The sequence below is a fragment of the Camellia sinensis genome, chromosome 9, assembly GCF_055761805.1.
Source record: "Camellia sinensis isolate YWXY chromosome 9, ASM5576180v1, whole genome shotgun sequence".
Lineage (NCBI taxonomy): Eukaryota > Viridiplantae > Streptophyta > Magnoliopsida > Ericales > Theaceae > Camellia > Camellia sinensis.
In genome coordinates, this window is record NC_138969.1 from 48,958,270 (window position 1) to 48,983,754 (window position 25,485).

Genomic DNA, 25,485 nt, shown 5'->3' on the forward strand with positions numbered 1-25,485 from the left:
GTAGTAATAACGGTGGAGGTGGAGGTAGGCATTAGCTCATTGGCCCGCCTGGCCCAATTCTATTTTTCTAGGGTTTGGAAATGTTGTTTTAGATCATAAGGTCAGACTAGGCCAATATTTTCAACCTAATACATTAATAGCCTGAGTTTAGAATTTATACTTTTAACTCAACCTGGCTCGTTATTAAATTAATTTATTAATTAATAAATTATAATATATTAAAAATTATATATTTTTGTTAGGATCTAAACTTTATTTTTGTTGATTTTGTTGAAACTCACATTTGTGGTGATATTTGATTGAATTTATTTAAGAAATCCTTCAATTTATAATAATATCAGTATATTTATTTTAAAAATATAATGTGTGATTGAATTTAATTATAGAATGTTTTATTTATTTATTTTTTTGAACATATAGCCCAATGGATGAGCTTGAGATTTATAATTATTTTTTGAACCGGATTTGGATGGATGTAGAGACTCAATGTTGGGGCCGGGTCAGACTTGGATAGATACGAAGTCTCTTATTATGTAGTTTTGGGCCAACTTAAACCCGGCCCAGCTTAATGAATGCCCACCCTTAGATGGAGGTGGTGGTGGTAATAGTAACAATGGTGGTAGTAGTAGCGGTAGTAGTGGTAATGGTGATAGTGAGTTTATAATAGTGTATATTAATGCTTATGTTAAATTATAATTAAGTTTTATATGATTTAAAATTTTCTTAAATTTTAGTTTACATTTTAAAAAATATCAGTTTTTTAAGTGATACAATTTTTTATTATCAAACGAGCTTAATTGATTATTACTTAATACATAAGTTTTAAGTGCTAAATTAGTTTATCAAGCAATCCCTTAGTAATTAAATTAGTGTATGTCAATGTCTCTTTATGGAAAATTATTGGATATTGTCGGAGCATCACGTATTTATATTCCTTCACTAATCATCATTCACTATGCCCCTCATAGGGATGTAATTAGTTCAGTCGGTATTTAAGTAAAATTTTACACCGAACTAATAATGTCAATTTTATTATTTCAAATACCGATATAGACCGTTTTTTCATCAAACCGCACCAATTGAAATGGTTTGATTTATTGTGATTTAATCTATTTAAAACATTTCAAATTTGTAACATTTTTAGTATAGTCACTAATCACCCAACTACAAATTTGGTCACTAATCACCCAGGGCTATACTACATAATTTTTCCCATTTGTGAGGCAGAAACTATTCATTTGGTACAATAAATTATATATTTGGTACAAAAATCCAGTGGAAAGCAATTTTATAATATGCAGAAGAATGATAAGGTCCTTAAAACAGCCAAGCATGTTTAATAAATTCTGAGCATAATTGAACTAAAATCTCATTCACTGAACCTTAATGGAGGAATTGGAAAAAAATTCTTCATTCATTGTACTTCATGACACAATCAATTTTGTTTCTAGAGCATAAAGGCAGATTACATATTCATTCATTTATGATAAGACTAAGGCTATTTTTGGACCATTTCGGACCCGCAATTTGAGGGGAAATTTATGTAGGAAAAAAGAACCAGAAAAGAAAATAAAGAAAAAATATAATCTTGTTTTATTCACTTTTTCTTTAATCTTTTTCATAACAAATTTTTGTCAAATTCTTTATTAAACAAAGTCTAAGAATTGACCTAGTAGATAAGATAATCTCTTATTAGGTATAATGTCTAAGTTCGAATCTTATCTACTGCATAATGCAACTTCCCTTTCACTTATTTTCTTTCCAACAGTTGTAATAAAAAAAAAAATATTCATTAATTTGTATACATATATATATTAGCGGTAGGTGCACACACAATTTGCATGTAAAGTTCTATAATTTATTATGTTTGTGGGTCTAAATTAGTTTTATTTTTTCACAGGGACAGTTTTTCATAATCATCAATTGTTGTGGGAAAAAAAGTGCTCAAACCAACTAAATTGTACACTGTATATACACTAGCAACAAGTATACATACAATGTAAATGTAAAAATTTGTAATTTATGAATAAAGAAAACGAATAGAACTGTCCATGTTTGTGCAATTTAAGATTTTTGAGTCGGTTAATTTTTTCACATGATAGTTTCAAACTTATCTACCGTTGTGGTGGGTATTTTTTGTAAAATAAAATAATTTTTTATATGTATTACAAAATAAAAAAAATATGAAATATCAAGACAGACCCACAATGGATGTAGGGGTGCAACTCGGGCGGGTTCGGTAGGGTTGGGGGTCTGTCCAAGCCCGACCTGAATTGTATTTGGCAGTGCCTAAGCCCGCCCAAGCCCGACCATGAACTCAAGCATTGCTGCCCAAGCCCGGCCCAAGCTTTGTATTTTGAACTCGGGTTAGCCCGAATTGTCCGAGTCCAGAAACTTGTAGGTAGATCTAAGGGTAGATATAAAATATGTTAATCTAATGGTAGAAGACTAACCAAAAAAAAAATAAAAAATAAAAATTAAGACTAACTCTTTTACTTAATAGAAGACTAACCAAAAAAATAAAAATAAAAATAAAAATTAAGACTAACTCTTTTACTTAATTTATATATATTATGTAATTTATTAAATTATATATATATATATATATTATATAATTTATATAATATATTAAATTCAATTCGGGTTCAGGTTGCTCGGGTTGGCCATTGGTTCTGCCCAAGCCTGGCCCGAATTGCAATTCGGGCATCAAAAATCTGCCCAAGCCCGTCCAGATTACAAGATATAGTTGCCCAAGCCCTAAAAAAACTCGGACTGGGCTCGGGTTGCTCGGGTTGAGCCCGCCCGAGTTGCACCCCTAAATGGATGTGCAATGAACCAGACTGTAGCGTCTAATTGGATATATCCCAGCAGGAGAAGATTTAAGGAGAATTATGTTACAGTGTGATTTAAAAAAACAACAATGCTAGAGGGCCACAATTTTTGTGGCCACAATGGCTTAAAACTGCCAAAACGACGTCGTTTTGACATGTTTTGCACCAAAAATGACGTCGTTTTGGCAGTTTTAAGCCATTGTGGCCGCAAAAATTGTGGCCCTCAAACATTTTCCTTAAAAAAAATATATATTTACAAACAGTGACGGAGTCAAGAAATTAAATCAGAGAAACACTTATTAATTATAATATTGAAAGTTCTTGCAAAAAATATTTCACATAAATTTTTCAACTCCGCTACGTAGCTTGAAATATCAACGGCTCAAATGGCTCGAAATCCTAAAACGACGTCATTTTAGGATTTTTTTTTATTCTCTTACCGGTAAGATAATATTTTCTGTACCATTCGGGCCATTCGAGCTCTACGCATTCGAGCTCTCACGCATTTTCCTAAATTTTTATGATTAACAATGCTAAATAGCTCAAAATTTTGTGGCTCAAATGGTTCAAATCATTCAAAACGACGTCGTTTTGAGTGTAAATGAGTGTAAAACGACGTCGTTTTGACAGATTTGAGCTATTTGAACCACAAAATTTTGAGTTACCAAACATATAATATATATATATATATATATATATATATTATTTGTAACTAATATATCATGGACAATATAAAAAAAAAAGTCATGGATATAAGTTTTAAAATAAATTATATAATGATAAAATAATTTTTTATAAAAAATTTCAGTAAAAATTCAATATAATAGTAATACCACATTGACATATAATATCACCAACCAATAGTAAAGAAACACATAGAGTATGAACCTCACATGTCAAATGTAAGTAACAATTCAATAAATTTCATATCTTCATTGAAATTAATTATAATTGTATATCAACAATGATAAACATCACCATTATATTGAAATTTTCATAGATAATAATATGACTTATCGTAATATCTTTATTTTCAATAAAAAAAAAACCCATTATTATTCTCATAACTTTGAAAATGTCATTGATATTTCACTATAAATAATATTTTATAATTTTTTTATTTAAAATATTTCTTTATATTTGCAAAAAAAAAAAAATATTCCAACACCAGAGGGACACGTGACCCCCCGGACCCGATGTGGCTCCGCCACTGTAGATACATAAAAAAAAATATAGAATTTTAATTATTAATTTTTATAAATTTTTCCATTAATGGGTAATATATTTTTTTTTTTATATTTACACTGAATAATCATTTTTCTCGGATTTTCCTATCCTTGTTTAATAATAGGGGAACTATGTGCAAGTGGGGGAAGAGGGAAAAAAATTATCAATACATAAGGGTTCAAATGTGTCTGTGATGAGATGCAAATGAAAGGTTGTATGGATGCAAGTGTAATTTGTACCTCTCATGTGTTGGTAATATATTTTTCTTTCTCTTACTTGTGTATAGTTCCCTAATATAATAGGGTAATGTTAGGGATACCAAATTTTCTACCAAACAAATAACCAAATGTTTCACATGGGCGTGGGGTTCGCAATTTTGTAGATCTCACACCCATGTGAGACATTTAGTCATTTATTTGGTAGAAAATTTAGAACCTATAGCATTTTTCAATATAATATGGTGTACACTTTGGGCATGTTTGTTTGGACGGATTGGATAAAGGAAATTGTAATCCACCGGACTGTTAGTCTTGGGATACATTGTCTCAAGACTATTTGGTTGGACTAGATTTGTATTCTATGTTTGTTTAGTCATGAAATTAGATGTCTAGATTAGACTATTCTATTAAATCTTATATTTGTTTAGGATATTATGGAGAATGATAAATGCTCAAAAGATTATTTTGCTCTTTTGAATTATTTACTAAATAATAGGAATATTAAATTTGAATTACGAATTTTATTTAATTGTTATACTAGAACTTTTAAAAAATTAAATATATTAATAAAATTTACATAAATTTATTTTAATTTATAGTTGACATTTTTAAATTTTATTTTACTTTATTAAGTATAATTAATACCATATGATTATTAAAATAAATAATTTAATAAAGAATAAATAATTTAATAAATAAATTTCATTTAAAAAAAAATATTAAATAGTAGAGGGTCCAAAAATATAATTTCACTACTTAATCTTATGAAATGAGTTATCCTATAAATTACATCCCACCCCCCACATAAGATAAAACAATCCCATAAATTTAAAATTTATAATTCAATACAAAAATTTTAAATTAAACAACCAACTATTAATCTCATTTCATATTTGAATCCTTCTAAACAAATATCACCTTTTGGTTTAGTGGGACGGGTATGAGTTGGGCTCGTAAGGACCAGACATAGCCCACAAGGTCCCTGTCAATGTCATTGGATGTTTTTGTATCTATCTCTAATTATATGCATCTTTTTCTAAATCAAACAGAAGTACCACGTGATTCATATGTGGACATCTTACATTACCCATCTCCACTCGTCTGAAATTTATGTTCAGTGTTTTGTGTTATAAAATTGCCATTTGGCTCTATCATTATCTTGTCTCATGTTGGTTTGTTTTTTAAAATTACAATAATGCCTTTGAAAGGATTAAAATATTGGTAAAATATAACACATTACATTGCATTATATGCTTTGGAATATACCCACTTCCTAGGCAGGCTTTAGATGGACTATTTTTCTTTTTCTTTTCTTTTGATAAGGAGGCAACTATTAAAGTTAGACTATTTAGTATACTTTAAATGACTAAAAAATTAACATATTGGCTTCTATGATTCTTTTAATAATTATTTTTTTCACTTCTAAATCATATTTGAGGGGAGATTGCAAATAAAATTATGATATCGTTATCATGTAAATTTAATATTTCTAAATATTCTTTAGAGTAGTTGTAATGAAATTTTTGATGAAAGGTCAATTTGTGAAATGGGTTAAAGTTTTTTTTTTTTTTTTTATATAAAAAAATGTGAGTTTTTAGCCAATAAGTTCACTATCAACACCAAAAGACATGAAAGAAAAAACAAAAAACAAAAAAAATTGACATGAGTGAAACTTGTTCGCAATTGACCCCACATTTGAAAGCACCATCCTGCAAGTGTGAATGCAACAATATATTTTTAATCAAAGAAAGACAGGTGTGAATGCAAGAAGGAGGTCAAAATGGTCAAGAAAATGTCAAAATATAAATTTGGCAAAAAGCAAGGGGCAAATATTAAGCTTCAACATTATATATACACCATATACAATATGACCACACCCATCTCAAATCACTCATTACAAACAATTTCTTCCCATCATCAGAAAACCCAATTTCTTCCCATCTTTCATAAATTCATATAGAGATGGCAGGTGCAAGGAGAGAGATGATGATCAATGGCCAGAATTCCTCAGGGAGATGTACTTCTAGCCGTCCAAGCCCACGACGAGGACAGGTGAAGGTGGCTATTGTGTTGGGTGTGGCCAACTCTTTGACTTCATTGTTCTCATCCAAGAATGGTTCTCCTCGATTGAGCCACTGAATCCATTTCCTCTCAAAGGATGCAACTACTGCCTGAGATTCTCTGTCTTCAAATTTTTCTGTTGTCTCACAACACGAAAGTTATTGGATCATGTCTCGTGTCTAGAAAGTTTTGTTTCTCATATTTTGATCCAATAATTGTGAGAATTTCTAGAGAAAGAGATGGAGAGAGATTTTGAGCAATGTTGTATTATGTTCCTCGAGTATTTATTTACACATGTACAGAGTGCAATTTGCATATGAGAACTTGTCACAAGTCCTTTGCAAACTACGTATGTTTTGATCTATTAGTCGATTAATTAGATTCATGCTATCAGATAGTTCTAGTCTGTAAATCTTGGATTTTTTTTTTATATATATTTTTATTATGTTGAGAAAATGATCGATGTTATAATTAATTTGATGCACAGAGCTCATGAACCCAACTTATTGAGATCATATGAGAGCCAAACACAATTAGAAGCAATCCCCAACCACCACTTTAGCTCTGAATAATTGCAACTCTTGTGGATTTAGTTAGTTGCAATAGTCGATCTTCATTGCAATATTCAGCATGTTTTGGGGAGAGGGTTAAGAGTTAATTTTTTGATTTTTTTTTAGTTTTTTTATTGTTTTATGTGAGAGGTGATGTGACTTAAAATGAGTTAAAAACTGACTTTTAACTTTTAACTCATGTTCCCAAAGGCCCCTCAATATTCAATAATTTTTATATTTTATTCGAGTTTGTTGCTAGCAACCGTGTGAAAAAATCTGGGAGTATTTTTTATTTATTTATTATTTATCTTATTGAAATGCAAAATAACTAGAGATAGAAATAGAAAAATTATCTCCACAATATAATTTTGATAATGTTTTTTGAATATTTTTTATCGCTATTCTTGATGTTAGAGTAATGTATAGAGAGGTAGAATAGATTGTAAAAATAACTGATGTATTATTATTGATTATATTGTTGTATATTTACAATGTTTACAATTCCTATATATAGAAGAGTGGGTGGTAGTAGGTGTAGGTGGTAGTGGAGGTGGTAGGTGGAGTGGGTGGTAGTGGAGGTGGTAGGTGGAGTGGGTGGTAGTGGTAATTTACATTTACACAATTTACATTAACAGCCCCCCTCAAACTCAAGGAGGATAGGCACTAGCCAACTTGAGTTTGGAGAGAGTAACAAAACAGAAAAATAAGCTGACAGTTAAAAATGGGATAGGAGACACTGTATGGTTGTGTCGGACCGTTGTAGCAGACAGTTTACGGGGTCATGTCGGACCGTTGTAGCAGACACTATGTGGTCGTGTCAGACCGATGTAGAAAACAGTTTATGGGGTCATGTCGGACCGTTGTAGCAGGACAGTTTACGGGGTCATATCGGACCGTTGTAGAAGACAGTTTACGGGGTCATGTCGGACCGATGTAGCAGGACAGTTTACGAGGTCATGTCGGACCGATGTAGAATGACAGTTTACGAGGTCATGCCGGACCGATGTAGCAGACACTGTGTGGTCGTGTCAGACCGTTGTAGAAGACAGTTTATGGGGTCATGTCGGACCGTTGTAGAAGCTGACCGGAATCAAATGTCGGGACAATTTATGGGGTCATGTCGGACCGTTGTAGCAGGACAGTTTACGGGGTCATGTCAGACCGTTGTAGAAGGTTGTGGTGGTGCACCAAGGGGGCGACTTAGGGAGTGCGCCATGAGCGACTTATACATGATACTGTGTATAACCCCCCCTCAAACTCAAATAGGTGTGAAGATAGAAACCTATTTGAGGTTGAAAAGGGATTGATAAAGCGGACCGGTGTAGAAGACACTGTATGAGTGTGTATATAGGCTGCCCAAAAGATATACATGGATGTAGATATCGAGCCCTCAAAAGTCGTGCCCTCAAAAGGTGTGCCCAATCTTTCAAAAGGCGTGCCATCAAAAGGCGTGCCCAGTTTGTCTGGCGTCAAGAGGCGCGCGATGCGCGTGGCTGCCTCGGCTATTTAACCAAGACGGAGCCTGAGGCCAAGGCAGAGGCAAAAAACCTGCGAAATCCTCTGAAAGACTCTTCATTGTGCTGAGAGAGATAGTTTGTAACATTCTGTTACGAGAGATATTCTGTAACACTCGGTTGCCCAGAAAATGGCTTCGTCGTCCCGTGGTCTGCTGACTCTCTTTCCCGACCTCAACGAGTCAACAAGAGAGATAACGGGTGCGGTGGCCCCTGAACCTCAACCAAGCGCTTCCGGTTTTGCTCCGCTGAACTTTCCGATACGGTCTGTGGAGCAAAAAATGGCGGTGCAGTCGGATGTGGAGGCCAATCAGTATACGTTGAAGTCATGTGTGGAAACCATGACGGCGGTCACAAACTTGTCGCACCGGCTGCAGAGTAGGACAAATGAGGTGCAGCAATTAAACGCCCAACTAGCGCTGCTCCAACGCATGTATAAGGATGCGCGAGCAGAGATAAGTGTGCTTAAGGCGGAAAACAAGGAGCTGAAGTGGAAGGCCACCGTGATGTTCCGATTTGGAGGTCCGCCATATGCTGCAGTGGAGGAGCAGGGGGGAGTGATCGTGCCCAGTGGAGTGGGAAACACGGAGGCAACACCGGCAAGGGCCGCCCAGGACGGAGGCAAGAAGAAGAGACCGGCGGCAGAGTAGAGAAGGGATGCCGGGGTGTGGTCGTCTGCAGAAAAGAAAACAAAGCCGTTGTGGTTTTTTTTTTTTTGTTTTTTTGTTTTTTTTTTTGTGTTTTTTTTGTGTTTTTTTTTTTTTTTTTGTTTGGTGTAAAATGGTGATCGGGGTGAGCCCCGACATGAATAAAATGAGTTTGTGTAACGATGAATGTTGTTGTTTTGTGTGTAAAATTGTGATCGGGGTTGATCCGGTCATGAATAAAACGAATTTGTTTATTTTGTTTTTGTTTTGTGTTTTGTGTTTTGTGTGTTTTTTTTTTTTTTTTTTTTTTTTTTTTTTTGATAACAAAACCGTGGGGAAAAAAAGACAACAAAAACCCACGTGAATCACTTCTGCAGAAACAACATCAACATCGAGCTAATCGGTCCCACGTGAGAACTTAGAAACCAATGCTTACTTTGGCGCTTACAAAACCAGCTGGATAGGTTAGGGCCAATATAAGATAGAATACTATAATACTCTTCTTCTTCTGCTCTTTTTTTTTTTTTTTTTTTTTTTGGGAAAAGTGAAAGAGAAGTGTGTGGGGGAATATAGTATAATAAAAAGAGAGATAATAGATAGTTATAAAAGAAAGAAAGTGGGGGAGGGTGGGAAGCAGAAAGTGAAAGGGAGTAAATAAATAAATAAAGTGTGTGAGAGAGAATCAAGAAAGCAGAATGGGGTCTGGACTAGGTGCGCAGAGAGAGAGAGAAAAAGTGGGGTGGGTGTGTGTGGGGTTAAATAAATAAAAGAAAAATGGGTGTGAAGTGTAAGGCTCTCTCTTTCTCTAAACCGTGTGTGTGAATCTGGAGGGTTCCGCCGACGGACATGGCGATGGCGGGGACAGTGCCGGTGCCGGTGGCAGAGATGATGGAAGGCTCTGCTGATGATGATGAAACGGCGATGGAGGTGTTCCAGCTGGATAATACCTTCGGCTTAAGAAGAATATGAAAGCTGTAATGGTGGCTCGGTTGTGGAGTAGAGAGAGATCAGGGAACATGTGTATCAAATATCGACCTTGTCCGATTTTCAATATATTGATTCTGGTGGTAGGGACTAGGGAAGCAACGTCAGAAAGAAATCTCAGAGCCTTGTGGTTCTAGTGAATGATAAAGAAAGAATACAAGAAGTGAGACAGAAGGCTGCTGCTAACAGGGACAAGTTTCGCAGCACATCAATGGGTGGTATGTACAAGCCAAGTTCATATTCAGGTTCAGGAGGATATGGTGACCGATATGATGATGATCGTAATGAAGGCCGTTATGGAAGTAGAGATGATGATCGGAATGGTTATGGGAGAGAAAGAGAAGGGAGCTATAGGGATGATGACCGCTATGGTAGGTATGGGGACTCGTATGGTCGTGATGGAGATCGCTATGGTAGAGATTCCGATGAACGTTATAGCAGAGATGGTTACAGGGATGATGATCACCAGGGAAGAAGTCGAAGCATTGATGACTACCAGTATAGCTCGAGAGGTAGGAGCTCCGACAGAGAAAGGGACCGTGCTTATGATGATGATGGTCAATATTCATCTAAAGGAAGTGGTGCTAGAGCTGATGACCATTCCCAAGATGAAAATTATGTGCTTTGGAGGTTTGTATCAGAGTGGCGCAATATAAGCATGGTTGGGTTCCGGCGGGCGGTGAAGGCAAGGTTGCCGCCCGTCGGAAGGTGAAGATCACCAAGAGCTAACCTATAGCTCTGATACCATGTTAGAGTAATGTATAGAGAGGTAGAATAGATTGTAAAAATAACTGATGTATTATTATTGATTGTATTGTTGTATATTTACAATGTTTACAATTCCTATATATAGAAGAGTGGGTGGTAGTAGGTGTAGGTGGTAGTGGAGGTGGTAGGTGGAGTGGGTGGTAGTGGAGGTGGTAGGTGGAGTGGGTGGTAGTGGAGGTGGTAGGTGGAGTGGGTGGTAGTGGTAATTTACATTTACACAATTTACATTAACACTTGAATCGATAACGTAATTTGAAAGTTGTTATTTTTTATTAAATCAATGTATTTTTATTTTTTATTTTTAAGTTAACTAGTGTAATTGATTTTGGACTCTCTCTTTAAATGAATGTCTTTGGATCTTTCAATTTTTAAATCTTTACCAAAGTAAAAGGCTAAATAGTGGTGTACTTCTAGGTAATTTTTAGTGAAAAATTCTTTGGTATGTAATTTTATCATAAAATTATGTAAGTTTTTACGCAAGTGATATCATAAAAATGTGTAAGTTGAATATAAATCCGCGTAAGTTTATTCATAAAAGGAAACTTATAAAAATCTATTTATAAAAATGAACACAAATTCGTATAATTCTATTTATAAAAGTAAATGAATAATGCTATATGCACCAATTAATGTACTAACTAGTGTACCAATTGATGATATGGTATAATTTAAAAAGTTTTTAGGATTTGTAATGTGATTAATGAGTGGGGTCAATAATAATATCATAACTAGTGTTGATACACTAATTGATACATATAGCACCATCGAAAGTAAAATTATACAAATTCACGTAAGTCAATTTATAAAAATGAATTTATTAAAATATTTACTTTTCCTTTAAATACACAACCGATGTTAATGCTTCAACAACTGGCACATGGTACTCCGTTCATTTTGATGTCTCTTTATTAAAACTTTCCCCATCCGACAATGTGTCAATTTTCATAAATAAATAAATTAAATTGTTATTGAATGGTTAACATAATTATATATTTTTAAAGGTATTAATTAATGAAATTTAATATAATTATATTTTTTTGACACTTGTCTATAAGAAAAAATATAATTTTTCAAAGTTATTAATAAATGCCTAATAAAATTCTTTAAAAATTTTAATTATTTTGACACATCATAGGATGAGAAACGGATTTAGAGCACATGATGAAAAAAATGGAGAACCATGATCTTATTCCTCCCCAACCCTTCTTCTCTTCCAAGCTATGACCTTTGATATATATTATTAAAAAAAATAAAAAATAAAAAAATCTTCAAATCTTTGAAGATCAACAAATCTTATGTAAGATTTTAAGCATAATTTAATAGATTGAAGTTAGTAAAGTAATACACTTGACTGACCACTTTTATGTCACCCAGAATGTTCACAAATATTTAAATTTCGTTTTCAAAATAAAAATAGGACCACTCACATGACAGGGGACATAAAAGATATTAATAATAATAATAATAATAATAATAATAAATTCAAGTTTGAGTGGAGGTCTGTTTAGTTGAGCATTTCAATTATATGTTGAAGGCTTTAATTTGAAAGGATTTGATGGCTTGTAAGGTTGTCAATATATAATATTTATCTTAAAAAAAAAATTGATTGATTTGATAATTATATTATTATTATATTTAAGACCACTAAATTCATCAAATTTGTTCATCTCAAATTTGTTTGAATGGGACTCTTTTCGATAAGAATTTTTCATTTTGGAAACTCGAGGGAGTCTCTTTCGGGAAGAGTCTCATCAGATAAATTTGGGCTAAATAAATTCAATTGATGAATCATTAGTCTTTTATCTTACCAAAAAAAATTGATGATATATTTTTAAAAATATATTGTTCACAAAGTCGATAAACTGAAAAAGTTATGATTATTGGATTAATTTAATTTTTTTTTTCTAAAAAAATGATTTTTTTTTTTTGGGGAATCTTTTTCCTTTGGATTGGGTTTCTCGACCATCGCCTGGGCTTGCAGTTTGTCGCTAAAATTTATAATTAGTGACCTTTTTATATAATGAATTTTTCAAACTGTTGCTAAAAGTTAAAAATTTGTGACCTCTTTTGTGACAATTTTTTTAAACTGTCACTAAAATTTATAATTTGTTACATTTTTTATGACAAAATTTTCAAACTGTCACTGAAAATTAACAATTAGTGATTTTTTTGTAATAGTGTTTGATGAAAAATGCCATTAATTATTATAGGATATATTGGACAATAAGTCCATTTATATAAGAATGTAACGTAGAATATGAGATGTTTTCAAACTCTTAATACTAAATTCTCAGGTACTCTCTTTCCTTGATGGCATCCTCTATAGTCTCCTTTACTCATTTCAATAATTTGTAATTTTGTTTAAAATGAAAAATCAAATATACAAACAGATAAAATTAACAAATTTGATCTCTATCTATTAAGTTAAAATCTTTATTTTGCCTCATAATAACTAATTTTAAATTTTCGGGCAAATTACACATACCTCCCTCGAGGTTTAGCTAAATTATAGATACCTCCTAAGATTTCAAAAATTACAGATACTCCACTGAGGTTTATATTTTCATAACAAATTGTCCTCTGATATTTATATTTTCATAACAAATTACCCCCTAATTTGTTATGCAAATATAACCTTCAGGGGAGTATCTGTAATTTCTCAAACCTCAGAGGATATCTGTAATTTTGCTAAACCTCGAGGGGTATATGTAATTTGCCCAAATAAGAAAAATATAAAAAGCCATATAATTTTTTTTTGCCTAAGTAATTTTTTTTTTTTTCTTTTTAGGTCCATCTAAACCACACAATCCTACAAATATATTAAAAAAAATTACAAAAAATTTGAAAAGTTCTCATTAAAAGCTATAATAAAGCCTTATTTTTTTTAAAACAAAATTTTGCTTATTTACGTATTTAGGAGAAATAAAAAACAATTAACAACTTTTAAATTTTTGAGATCATCTAATTTTGAAAGAGTTAGAGAGAGAGAGAGAGAGAGAGAGAGAGAGGGGGGGGGGGGGGACAAATAGATTATTCTTGCCTTTCATTGTGAACTTTCTATGCTAATTTTACCTTTTATTTCCTCTTGTTTTTAGTTGCGTTGTACAAAAATAATGGTAGAAATTCACAATTCATATGTAATAAAAAAAAAATTAGTGCATAGTTCAAATTCAACACTTACATGATAAAGCCCACTCTTAGAATAAATTTAAATTAAATATTATTTTTCTTAGTACTTTTTTTAATATCTAAATTCTTAATTTCTAACATTATTGAAATTTATACCTCCTAATTCCATTACCAAACTCTTTTTAAGTTTTACGCACAGAATTTTACAAAGTCAACAATCATTAAAAAAAAATTTGCTATTTGGGTTGTATTCTGTAATATGGATAATTTTTTCTTTTTTTTAAAAAAATTTTTCAATCAAGGGGAGATATTACATTAGTCATTCCACATAGTATAATACATTAAAATAAAATTAATTTTAATTCTCATTAAAAAATTTACATGCTATTTGTTTTTATTCTTTTTCCTTTAATTTTATATTAATTCACTAAATATAAACAGGTTTGGAAATGTATTAAGTTAAACCAACAATCATAAAAAATAGAATTGTTTAAATTTTTTTAAAAAATACTTAACATCTTTAATATGAGATCGCTTGCATTGCTCAAGCACTGAATGAATCTGCATAAAAAGACATTTAAAAATAGAAGAAATTTGTGGTTTATGTACCAAAAGAAATGGGTTTCTAAAAATTAATTTAATCATGAGTTATTTTAATGATTAAATTTAGGACAAATTACATATACCCCTCAAGGTTTAGCAAAATTACAGATACCCCCCTGAGGTTTGAGAAATTACAGATACCCCCCTAAAGGTTATATTTGCATACAAATTAGGGGACAATTTGTTATGAAAATATAAACCTCAGGGGGATATCTATAATTTTTGAAATCTCAGGGAAGTATCTGTAATTTAGCTAAACCTCAAGGGAGGTATGTGTAATTTGCCCTTCTTATTTTATAGTGATTGTTCTTGTGGGCCACTTATGTGTATGGGGTTGGGCTGACTTTCATTTCAATTGCTCAGCGAAGACAAGTCCAAAGATACTACAGGTTAAGCCAACCAGATTAGCTTGTCGTTATTTTTTCAGACCAATTAAAAAGCCCGATGGGCTTCAATTCGGACCACAGCACGGTCCACTATTAACACATAGGCCTGTCAATCCCTTGACTAGTAGGTTGTAAATAAATTTTTTTTTTCTACTTTTTATTTTTCTTTGCATAAGTAGTATGTTAATGAGTTAGGTGATATTTGATAAAGTTGAAAAATGAAAATTGAAGACTAGAAATTAAATTTTAAAAATTGAATGTTGAAAAATTGTATGGTAAAAATTTGTAACTAAAAATAATTTGTTCTACACGAATAAAATCAAAATCAAAATCAAAATTTATTATTTTTAAATTGTATATTTTACTTTTATATTGTAATGATAGTGGTAGTGGTGGTGGTAGTGGTCGTGGTGGCGATGGTGGTAGTGATGACGGCCACATGATGGTGGTGGTTGTGGTAATAGTAACGGTGGAAGTAGAAGTAGAGGTGGAGGTAGAGGTGGGCAGGCCCGCCCCTAAGGACAGGCAAGAGAGGCTTGTGCCTTGCACTCCAAATTTGGGTTAAAAATAGGAGCCTCGAAATATAATTTTGTGTTTTAGATATAAAAACAAGGCCTAAATACTATAGGCCCAATTGAACATGGGGCCCAAAAAAACAAAAGAAACACAGTCTATAGATCTTAAGAGCTACAGCCTGCTGCGCCAAGCTAAACTAAAATAAAATAAAATAAAATAAAAACACACCGTCAAATTAATTTAGTTAAATAATCACAGGCAAACCAACATATGAAATTGAGAACTTTGAATTTTTACTTGGCATGATTATTTGGCACAATTTATTGTTTGTAGTTAACTTAGTTAGCAAAATATTTCAAAGGAAAGACATACATATTGATGTTGCTATAATTTAGTTAAAAGGACTCATTACCTTTTTTGAAAAGTTGAGGCTACAGAAGTTGCCACTCTAATGGAAATTGATTCAGTATTTCGTGAAAAGCGTGTCATTCGTAGAAAGAAGCAGTTTGATGAGAATGTTAGTGAAGAGGTGACACATACTGCTGAAGAATCTTTTAGAGTTAATTACTTTATATATATAATTGGTCAAACTCTTTCATCACTTAAGAGTAGGTTTGAACAATTTTAAGTATATGAGGAAAATTTTAGATTTTTGTTTGATTTGAAAAAGTTGAGTTATACCAACAAGGAATGTTTAAAGACTTATTATGTTAATCTTGAAGATTTTCTGAAACATGATGAACTTTCTGATATTGATGGGAGAGATCTAATTTCAGAGTTGAATGTCTTGAAAGAAGTTTTATCGGAAGGAACCAAAAGGCCAATTGAAGTATTAAATTATTTAAAAACAATGAATGATTGTTTCCCAAATGCATGGATTATGTATAGACTTTTGTTAACTATACATGTTACAGTGGCCTCTGGAGAAAGAATATTTTCAAAATTGAAGTTAATCAAATCTTACCTTCGGTCAACTATGTCACAAGAAAGATTGAATGGGTGAGGTTTGTTATCCATTGAAAAGAATATGGTAGATAAATTCGATTATGCAATCTTCATTAGTGATTTTGCAGCTAAAATGTGAGAAGACTAATGTTTATATGATAGTTGGTTCAATTATAAACTGGATATTGCTAAACCATAAAGCAACAAGACCAGATTTTTATTTTTTTTGAGTATTTGTAATGATTGTTTCCTATTTTAATATATGAAAGTAAATTTTTGTTTATAATTTTAATGATTATATATGTAAACAATTTTTTTTTGTGGCTACAAACAAATAAAAAAATTGTTGTAACTTATCGTTTTATTCATGAACTTTTTTTTTTTCAATGTAAGAGGGGCTCATTTCCAAAGTCCGCCTTGGGCCCCTCTAAATCTCAAGGTCGGCCCTGGAGGTAAGCATTGACTCGTCAGCCTAGTCCTATTTTTCGAGGGTTTGGAAAGGTTATTTTAGATCATAAGGTCAGACTAAACCAACATTTTCGGCCCAATATATTAATGGGCTAAGCTTAAAATTTATACTTTCAATTCAACCTGGCCCGCTATTAAATTAATTAATTATAATATATTAAAAAATATATTTTTTTGTTAGAATCTAAACTTTATCTTTATTAATTTTATTGAAACTCACATTTGTGGTGATATTTGATTGAATTTATTTAAGAAATCCTTCAATTTATAATAATATCAATATATTTATTTAAGAAATATAATGTGTGATTGTATTTAATTATGGAATGTTTTAATTTTTTTTAACATATAATATGATGGATGGGCTTGAAATTTATAATTATTTTTTAGGCCAGACTTGGATAGATGTAGAGACTTGATATAAGAGCCGGGCCGAGCTTGGGTAGATACGAAGTCTTTTATTATGTAGCGTCGGCCCGAATCAAACTTGGCCCGGTTCAGCTCGATGAATGCCCACTCCTAGATGGAAGTGGTGGTGGTAATGGTAACGATGGTGGTTGTAGTAGCGGTAATAGTGGTGATAATGGTGGTGGTGAGTTTATAATAGTGTATATTAATGCTTATGTTCAATTATAATTAAGTAAGTTTCATATGACTTAGAAATTTCTTAAATTTTAGCTTACATTTTAAAATACACTTAATTTTTTAAGTGATATCATTTTTTATTATCAAACGAGTTTAATTGGTTATTACTTAATACATAAATTTTAAGCGCTAAATCAGTTTATCAAGCAATCCCTTAGTAATTAAATTAGTGTGTATGTCAAGGTCTCTTTATGGAAAATTATTGGGGATTGTTGGAGTATCATGTATTCATACTCTTTCACTAATCATCATTCATCATATCCCCTTATAGAGGTGTAATTACGGTCGGTATTTAAGTAAAATTTTACATCAAACAGATAATGTCAATTTTATTATTTTGAATATCGATACAGACAGTTTCTTCTATTAAACCGCACCAATTGAAATCGCTCGATTTGTTGCGATTTAATCGATTTAAAACATTTCAAATTTGAAACACTTTTTAGTATAGTCACTAATCACTCAACTACAAATTTGGTCACTAATCCCCCAGGGCTATACTAAATTTTTCCCATTTGTGAGGCAGAAACTATTCATTTGGTACAATAAATTATATATTTGGTACAGAAATCCAGTGGAAAGCAATTTTATAATGGCCCTGTTTGGTACAGCTTAATTTCAGCTTATTTCAGCTTTCAGCTTAATTTAAGCTATTTTGATGTGTTTGGTTTAGCTTATAGCTTATAGCTTATAGCTTTGTGGAAGTCAGAAAACAGCTTATTCTTTGAGTGGGGCAGGAGATGCTTTAAGAATAAGCTGGAAATCAGCTTAAGCTGAAAGTTATAAGCTATAAGCTGTTTAGGCATAAGCTATAAGCACTTTCCCACAGTTCTACCAAACAGGGCTAATATGCAGAAGAATGATAAGGTCCTTAAAACTGCCAAGCATGTTTAATAAATTCCGAGCATAATTGAACTAATATCTCATTCACTGAACCTTAACGGAGGAATTAGAAAAAAGTCTTCATTCATTGTACTTCATGATACAATCAATTTTGTGTCTAGTCTAGAACATAAAGGCAGATTACATATTCATTCATTTATGACAAGATTAAGGCTATTTTTGGCCCATTTTGGACCCGCAATTTGAGGGGCAATTTCTGCAGGGGCCATTTTGGACCATTTTGTTTCTTAAATTGTTTATTCAAACAAAATCTAAGAGTTAGCTTAGTAGATAAAGATAATCTCTTACTATATGTGATGTCTAAGTTCAAATCTTATTTATTGCGTGATGTAACTTTGTTTTCCCTTATTCTTTCCAATAGTGGTAATAAAAAAAAAACATTCTTTAATTTGTGTATATATATATTAGCGTAGGTGCACATACGATGTGCGTGTAAAGTTTTGTAATTTATTATGTATGTGGGCTTTTAAATTTCTAAATTAGTTTTATTTTTGTCATAGGGACAGTTTTTCATACTCATCAATTGTTGTGGGAAAAATGTGTTCAAACCAACAAAATTGTATATACACTACCAACAAGTATACACACAATATACATGTAAAAAGTTGTAATTTATGAATAAGGAAAATAAATAGAACTATCCATGTTTGTGCTATTTAAGATTTTTGAATCAGTTAATTTTTTCACATGATAGTTTCAAACTTATCTACTGTTGTGGTGGTTATTTTTTGTAAAATAAAATAATTTTTTTATATGTATTACAAAATAAAAAATATGAAATATCAAGACAGACCCACAATGGATGTGCAATGAACCATAGCGTCTAATTGGATATATCCCAACCGGGGAAGATTTAAGGAGAAATTATGTTACAGTGTGATTTAAAAAAAAAAAAAAATGTTTACAGATACATATAAAAATATATATAGAATTTTAATTATTAATTTTTATAAATTTTTCCATTAATGTGTAATATTTTTTTATATTTACGCTGAATTATCATTTTCCCCATATTTAATCCCTATCCTTATATAATAATAGGGGAACTATGTGTAAGTGGGAGAAGGGAAAAAAAAATTATCAATACATGTGGGGTCAAATGTGTCTGTGATGGAATGCAAATGCAAGGTTGTATGGAAGCAAGTGTAACTTGTACCTCTCATGTGTTGGTAGTATATTTTTATTTCTCTTACTCGTATATAGTTCCATAATATAATAGGGTAACGCTAGATATACCAAATTTTTTACTAAATAAATTACTAAATGTCTCATGTGGATGTGGGGTTCGCAATTTTGTGAGTCACACACCCATGTAAGACATTTGGTTATTTGTTTGGTAAAAAATTTGAAACCTATAACATTTTCTAATATAATATGGTGTACATTTTGGGTATGTTTTTTTGAACGGACTAAATAAAGAGATTGTAATCTACCGGACTGTTAATCATGTGATAATTGACACCAGACTATTTGGTTGGACTGGATTTTGTATTCTATGTTTGTTTAGTCATGGAATTAGATGTCTGTATTGAACTGTTTTATTGAATCCTATATTTGTTTGAGATATTATGAAAAATGATAAATGCTCAAAATACTATTTTGCCCTTTTGAATTATTTACTAAATAATAGAAATATTAAATCGGAATTATAAATTTTATTTAATTTTTTTAATAGAACTTTTAAAAAATTAAATAAATAGAATATTAATAAAAATTACATAAATTTATTTTAATTTGTAGTTGAGATTTTAAATTTTATTTTCCTTTACTAAGTATAATTAATACCATATGATTATTAAAATAAATAATTTAATAAATAAAATTTATTAAGTATAAATAAATTTATTAAGTGTAAATAATTTAATAAATAAATTTTATTTTTAAAAATATATTAAATAATAGAAGGTCAAAAATATAATTTCGTTACCTAATTCGTATGAGATGAGTTATCCTATAGATTGTGTCCCACCCTCATAAGGTAGAACAATCTCATAAATTTGTGATTCATAATTCGAATAAACTATTAATCAAATATAAAATTTTTAAAGAGATTTTTATTGATAAATCCATTCTAGAGTTGTTATAACCCATTAGGTCCACTAAAGTATATTATAACCTAATTAGTCCCATAAACTTTTCTAGATATTCCATAAAGTCCATTTTTCTAATTTAATATAATTTTTTGGACTATTTTGCCCCTGTATATATATATATATATATATATATGTACAGTGTTAATACGTAATAGGTGCCTGTTTCTTCGTTCATGCAGTTTGGCAGTTTCTATTTTACGCTTTTCATCATCAATCCAATTCCGGGAGTTACGTTTATGTTTTGCATGCTCGTTGCAAGGATTGGTTGTGCCAGGGTTTCATCCTTGTTGTTGGTGTCTGGTTCTGTGGTTTGCGAGTGAAGACGACGAAGAGGAGGGTGTTCGGTTGTTACATTTGCCGGATTATAACTACTTCAAATCAGTTTTTTTCAACTTTCTGTACGATTGTAGGATTGCATGATCAAGGTTAGTATCAATTTGGTTATGAATACATGTTCAGTTTATGGTTTCATTCGTGTAATGGATCAGATGCTCTGTTTTTGGATTTATATGGATTGAATGCTCTGTTTTTTCAATTATATGCATTTTACGTGGTTATGTGGAGGGGAGTTCATTTGTATTATGTGAAGATTGTGTAGTTCTCATTTGACTTCGATGCATGCATAATGAGGCTCTGTGTGGATGATTTGATTATCAGTATATATATCAATGTTAATCTGCACATTTTGTGAATGTGGAATATGTGAAAAATGTGGATGTTCTCATTTTAAATTGATGTTTGCTTAATGAGGCTCTGTGAAGATTGTTAATAATTATGTGAAGATTGTTAATGTTCTCATTTTACTTTGATGCTTGCTTAATGTTAACATCTTGTTAATATCAATGTGAATGTTTACATCATCATAAACTGATGTGAATGTTCACATCATTATACACTGATGTGAATGTTTACATCATCATACATTGATGTGAATGTTCACATCAGTGTATTATGTGAAGATTGTTGATGTTGTCATTGGAGTTTGATGTTTGCTTAATGTTGACATCTTGTTAATAGTAATGTGAATGTTCACATCTTCATATTGTGAATTATGGATTTAGCAGTTGAAATGTACACGTAGTCATCTATTTTTTGCACAATGTGAATTTTCATATCGATTTTCATTACTGTTCATTGTTGTGTTTTTGTGTTTTTACAGGAGATGGATAGCTTTATGCTATTGGTGTGTACATATGGTTGTAGTACAACTGTAATAAATGTTGCCCGCGCAATGTGTTATTCTCGTTTGGTGGAGTGTTTGTGTGAGAAATGGGATGAGTTGTCTGCTGGTTCTATTTCATTGTTCTGTAAACTACCTGGGATTAATAAGTGTCATTTGGACAATGAGGAAGAATTTCAGAACATGGTACTGCTTGCTAAATCAATGGGGGTACAACATGTAGAAGTTGTGGTTGAGTTGAAGGGTGATATTGGTCAGTCAAGTAGTTTGGGATTGCTGCGTGTGGGGGTTGAGGATGAAATTGATGCACTACAGAGATTTTGCCACCATAAGGAGAAGGTGTTGTTGTCAGCCCCTTGGGCAAATGGTATTACGCATGTAGGACAACGGTTTGTTGGAGGTGCACAAGAATTTCGTGACGTTTTATGTAAGTATGCCATCCAATGTGGGTTTAAGTTCACATACGTGAAGAACGAGACAACAAGAGTTACTGCTGTGTGTGCGATGCGGGAGGAGAGGGGGTGTTTGTGGGCTATACATTGTAGAGCACAACGAGCAAATGATTTTTTCTACATCAAGAGGTTTAGTGATGTGCATACTTGTGGTACGGATGTTCGAACATCGAAGAATCCGCGAGTTAGTTCGGATTTGGTGTCGAGTACCATATCTGAAATTGTGAGGGACAAGCCGTTGACTCGGCCGTGTGAAGTGGTGACTATTTTGAAAAGGGATTATGGGCTAGATGTGAGTTACCATGTCGTATGGTTGGGTGTGGAGAAAGCAAAGGCTGGTATCCATGGAGATCACTCGTTATCGTTTGACCAGTTGCGGTGGTATTCGGATGCTGTGATGCGGTACAATCCGGGGAGTTATGTCAATATTGACTATGATGCGAGTAGTCAACAGTTTTGTCGCTTCTTTGTGTCATTCGCTGCGTGTATTTCTGGGTTCAATGCTTGTCGGCCTTTATTATTCCTGGATGGAACATTCCTCAAAGGAAAGTACAAAGGTCAGCTACTTGCGGCAACGGCGAAAGACGGGAACAATGGTTAGAAGTTTTTTTTACCTGTCTATTCATGTCAATATTCGCTCTGAGCAGCATAGTCTGGACGAAAGAGTGATTGCTAAATTATAAGTAATGTGAACATTCACATCAGTGACATTAGTATGCACTGATGTGAATGTTCACACCTTTGTATGCTAATGACAGAAATGTTAACATCAGACTGATGTGAATGTTCACATCAGACTTATTACAGACTTATGTGAATGTTGACATCAGTGTATACTAATGTTAGTTGATCTATTAATGAACAGTACTGTGAATGTTAACATTTTCAGTGACTCAACAAGCAACAATGAATTATTAATGGTCGTTAATGTGAATGTTCACATCGTTGATGTTTACGAACCTGAATCCAAAAACAGCAATAGTAAAGAGGGCAATGTACATATGAACATTCACATGACCTGTTTTGTTTATACTATTTTTCTATTCACTTTGGAATATTGTGAACAGTTGTGTATTGGTGTTGTGTTGTAGGCCTGTTTCCTGTTGCATTTGCAATTGTTGATTCGGAGACCACGGCTAATTGGTCGTGGTTCTTGCATGAACTTGGGAAGGTTGTTGATGGGAAGCGCCATATTACTTTTATTTCGGATCGTAATCTTGGTCTGTTAGAAGCTATGCCAAAGGTGTTCCCATCGGCTCATCACGGTTATTGCTTACAACACTTGAAGAGCAATTTAAGAGACCGGATGAAATGAATTGATAATGGATTCAGGGATCACCTAGTAAGGAGTTTGGGTGACTGTGCCTACGAGCCAACTGTGGTAGGGTTCCATGAAAAGCTTGCAAAATTAAAAGAGGAGGGTAAACAACGAGCTCATAATTTTTTCAAGGACTTAGCACCTGAGCACTGGGCAAATTCATACTTCAGGTAATAATAGATTCCTAAGGTGTTCCATTTTTGAAGTTTAGAATGGTAGTGATGTGAATTTTCAGTTTATAATGGTGACAATCTTCGAATTGTGTTTCATCTTCAATGTAAATGATGTGAATGTTCACATCTGCTAATGATGACTGATGTCATGTTCACATCTGTTAATTTGTCAAATAGTCATGCAATGTATTACAGATTTGAATGTTGACACGTGTCATATTTTGTTGTTGTTGTTAACATTCACATTTGTCTATCATTTAAGTTGACAACGTAATAAGCATATAATGTGAACATTCACATTATTATAACCTGGTAGCAGATGTGAACATTCACATTATTATACCCTGATGTGAATGTTCACATCAGTGTATACTAATGGCAGTACTGTGAACGTTCAAATCTGTCAACATTAATGGTCAGGCCTGTTAAATTCCGTATTGTACAATGTTTGTGATATACTGTGCAGGGGCATGCGTTATGGGGAAATGACATCCAATGCGGCGGAGTCATTTAATAACTGGATTAAAGAAGCACGTAATCTTCCTATCACTCAAATGGTGGACAAAATTCGTACTCAGTTGATGCGGCAAATGTCTGCACGGCGTGACCAAGCAAACAAATGGAATGAGATTATTTGTTCGACATTCGAAACAAGGCTTATGGATTCGTTCAATGACAGCAAGTCTTGGCAAGTTAGCAAAGCCAACGAGGATGTGTTTGAAGTTCATTCGATACCATCGGTTACAGTTGATGTTGCGAGGCGTACATGTTCATGCTTCAAATGGCAAATCAACGGATTCCCGTGTGACCATGCTGTTATTGCCATTCAGAAGAGCCGTTACAATCTCAATGATTGTGTAGAACATTACTTTCATGTAGAGACATGTCGTGCAGCCTATTCGGGAGCCATATTCCCTATACCATCGGTGGAGAAGCCGCCTTTTGATCCCACGGACTTTACTATATACCCGCCTACCGTGAAAAGACCACCCGGAAGGCCGAAGAAGAATATGATCCCATCAAGGGGTGAGAAATTGAAGCAAATAAGGTGCGGGAGATGTGATAAGTTGGGGAACCATAATCGAAAATCATGCACGGAGTCGATATAAGATGTACCTTTTTTCATTTCAACATTGTATTTTACATTGGATTCTTATATTCATTTTCCAAATAAGATTGTGTTGTGTTGGGAAACATTGGGTGGCAATAAGATTACGTTGCGTTGGCAAACATAATAATGCATTAGTGTTTGATTTGTGTTTTATTTTTACTTGTTTAAGGTACCAATCTGACATTTATGTTGGTTGTGTTTTGGATGAATGCATGCTGTTAACATTCACATTATGTGAATGTTCACATTGTTCAACTTTCAAACATTTCTGTGGTGGGAATGTTCACATTGTTGTTACTGTTTACATCAATGTAACCATTCACATCAGTGTGCACTACTCTAAATTCACATGATGTGAACATTCACATGATGTGAATCACAGTAATTTTTACATCAATGTAACCATTCGCATCATCAACTCATAAGATGTGAATATTCATGACATCATTGTTGCCATTCGCATAATCAGAAGTTATGATGTGAATATTCACATCATCAAATTGTTAGATGTGAATATTGACTTGTGTTAAGAAATATCATAATCACACCTGTCATATTGTGTTACATGAACACTTTAAGCAATATTCACATCCATGTAGTATGGTTTAAAATAGAAGAAAGTGTACGATCATTCTGTGATGTGAACATTGACATCATGTCATGTGTATCCAAAAAAAAAAAAAGAAAATACAATCTCAATGTGCATGACCATTGCAAAATAGGCCTGAAAATGCATAATCATATATTGGCTGAAAAGTATCT

General features: G+C 32.7%; 1 protein-coding gene across 1 annotated transcript; it reads left to right on the forward strand.

Annotated features, from left to right (window-relative positions):
• Positions 1-23,437: 23,437 nt before the first annotated feature.
• Positions 23,438-24,721, forward strand: LOC145799404 (uncharacterized). The gene is made up of 2 exons (XM_082888979.1): positions 23,438-23,609; positions 24,079-24,721. Exon 2 carries the CDS (start codon positions 24,083-24,085, stop codon positions 24,719-24,721), a length of 639 nt encoding a protein of 212 aa, XP_082745105.1. The 5' UTR covers positions 23,438-23,609; positions 24,079-24,082.
• The last annotated feature ends 764 nt before the right edge of the window (positions 24,722-25,485 follow it).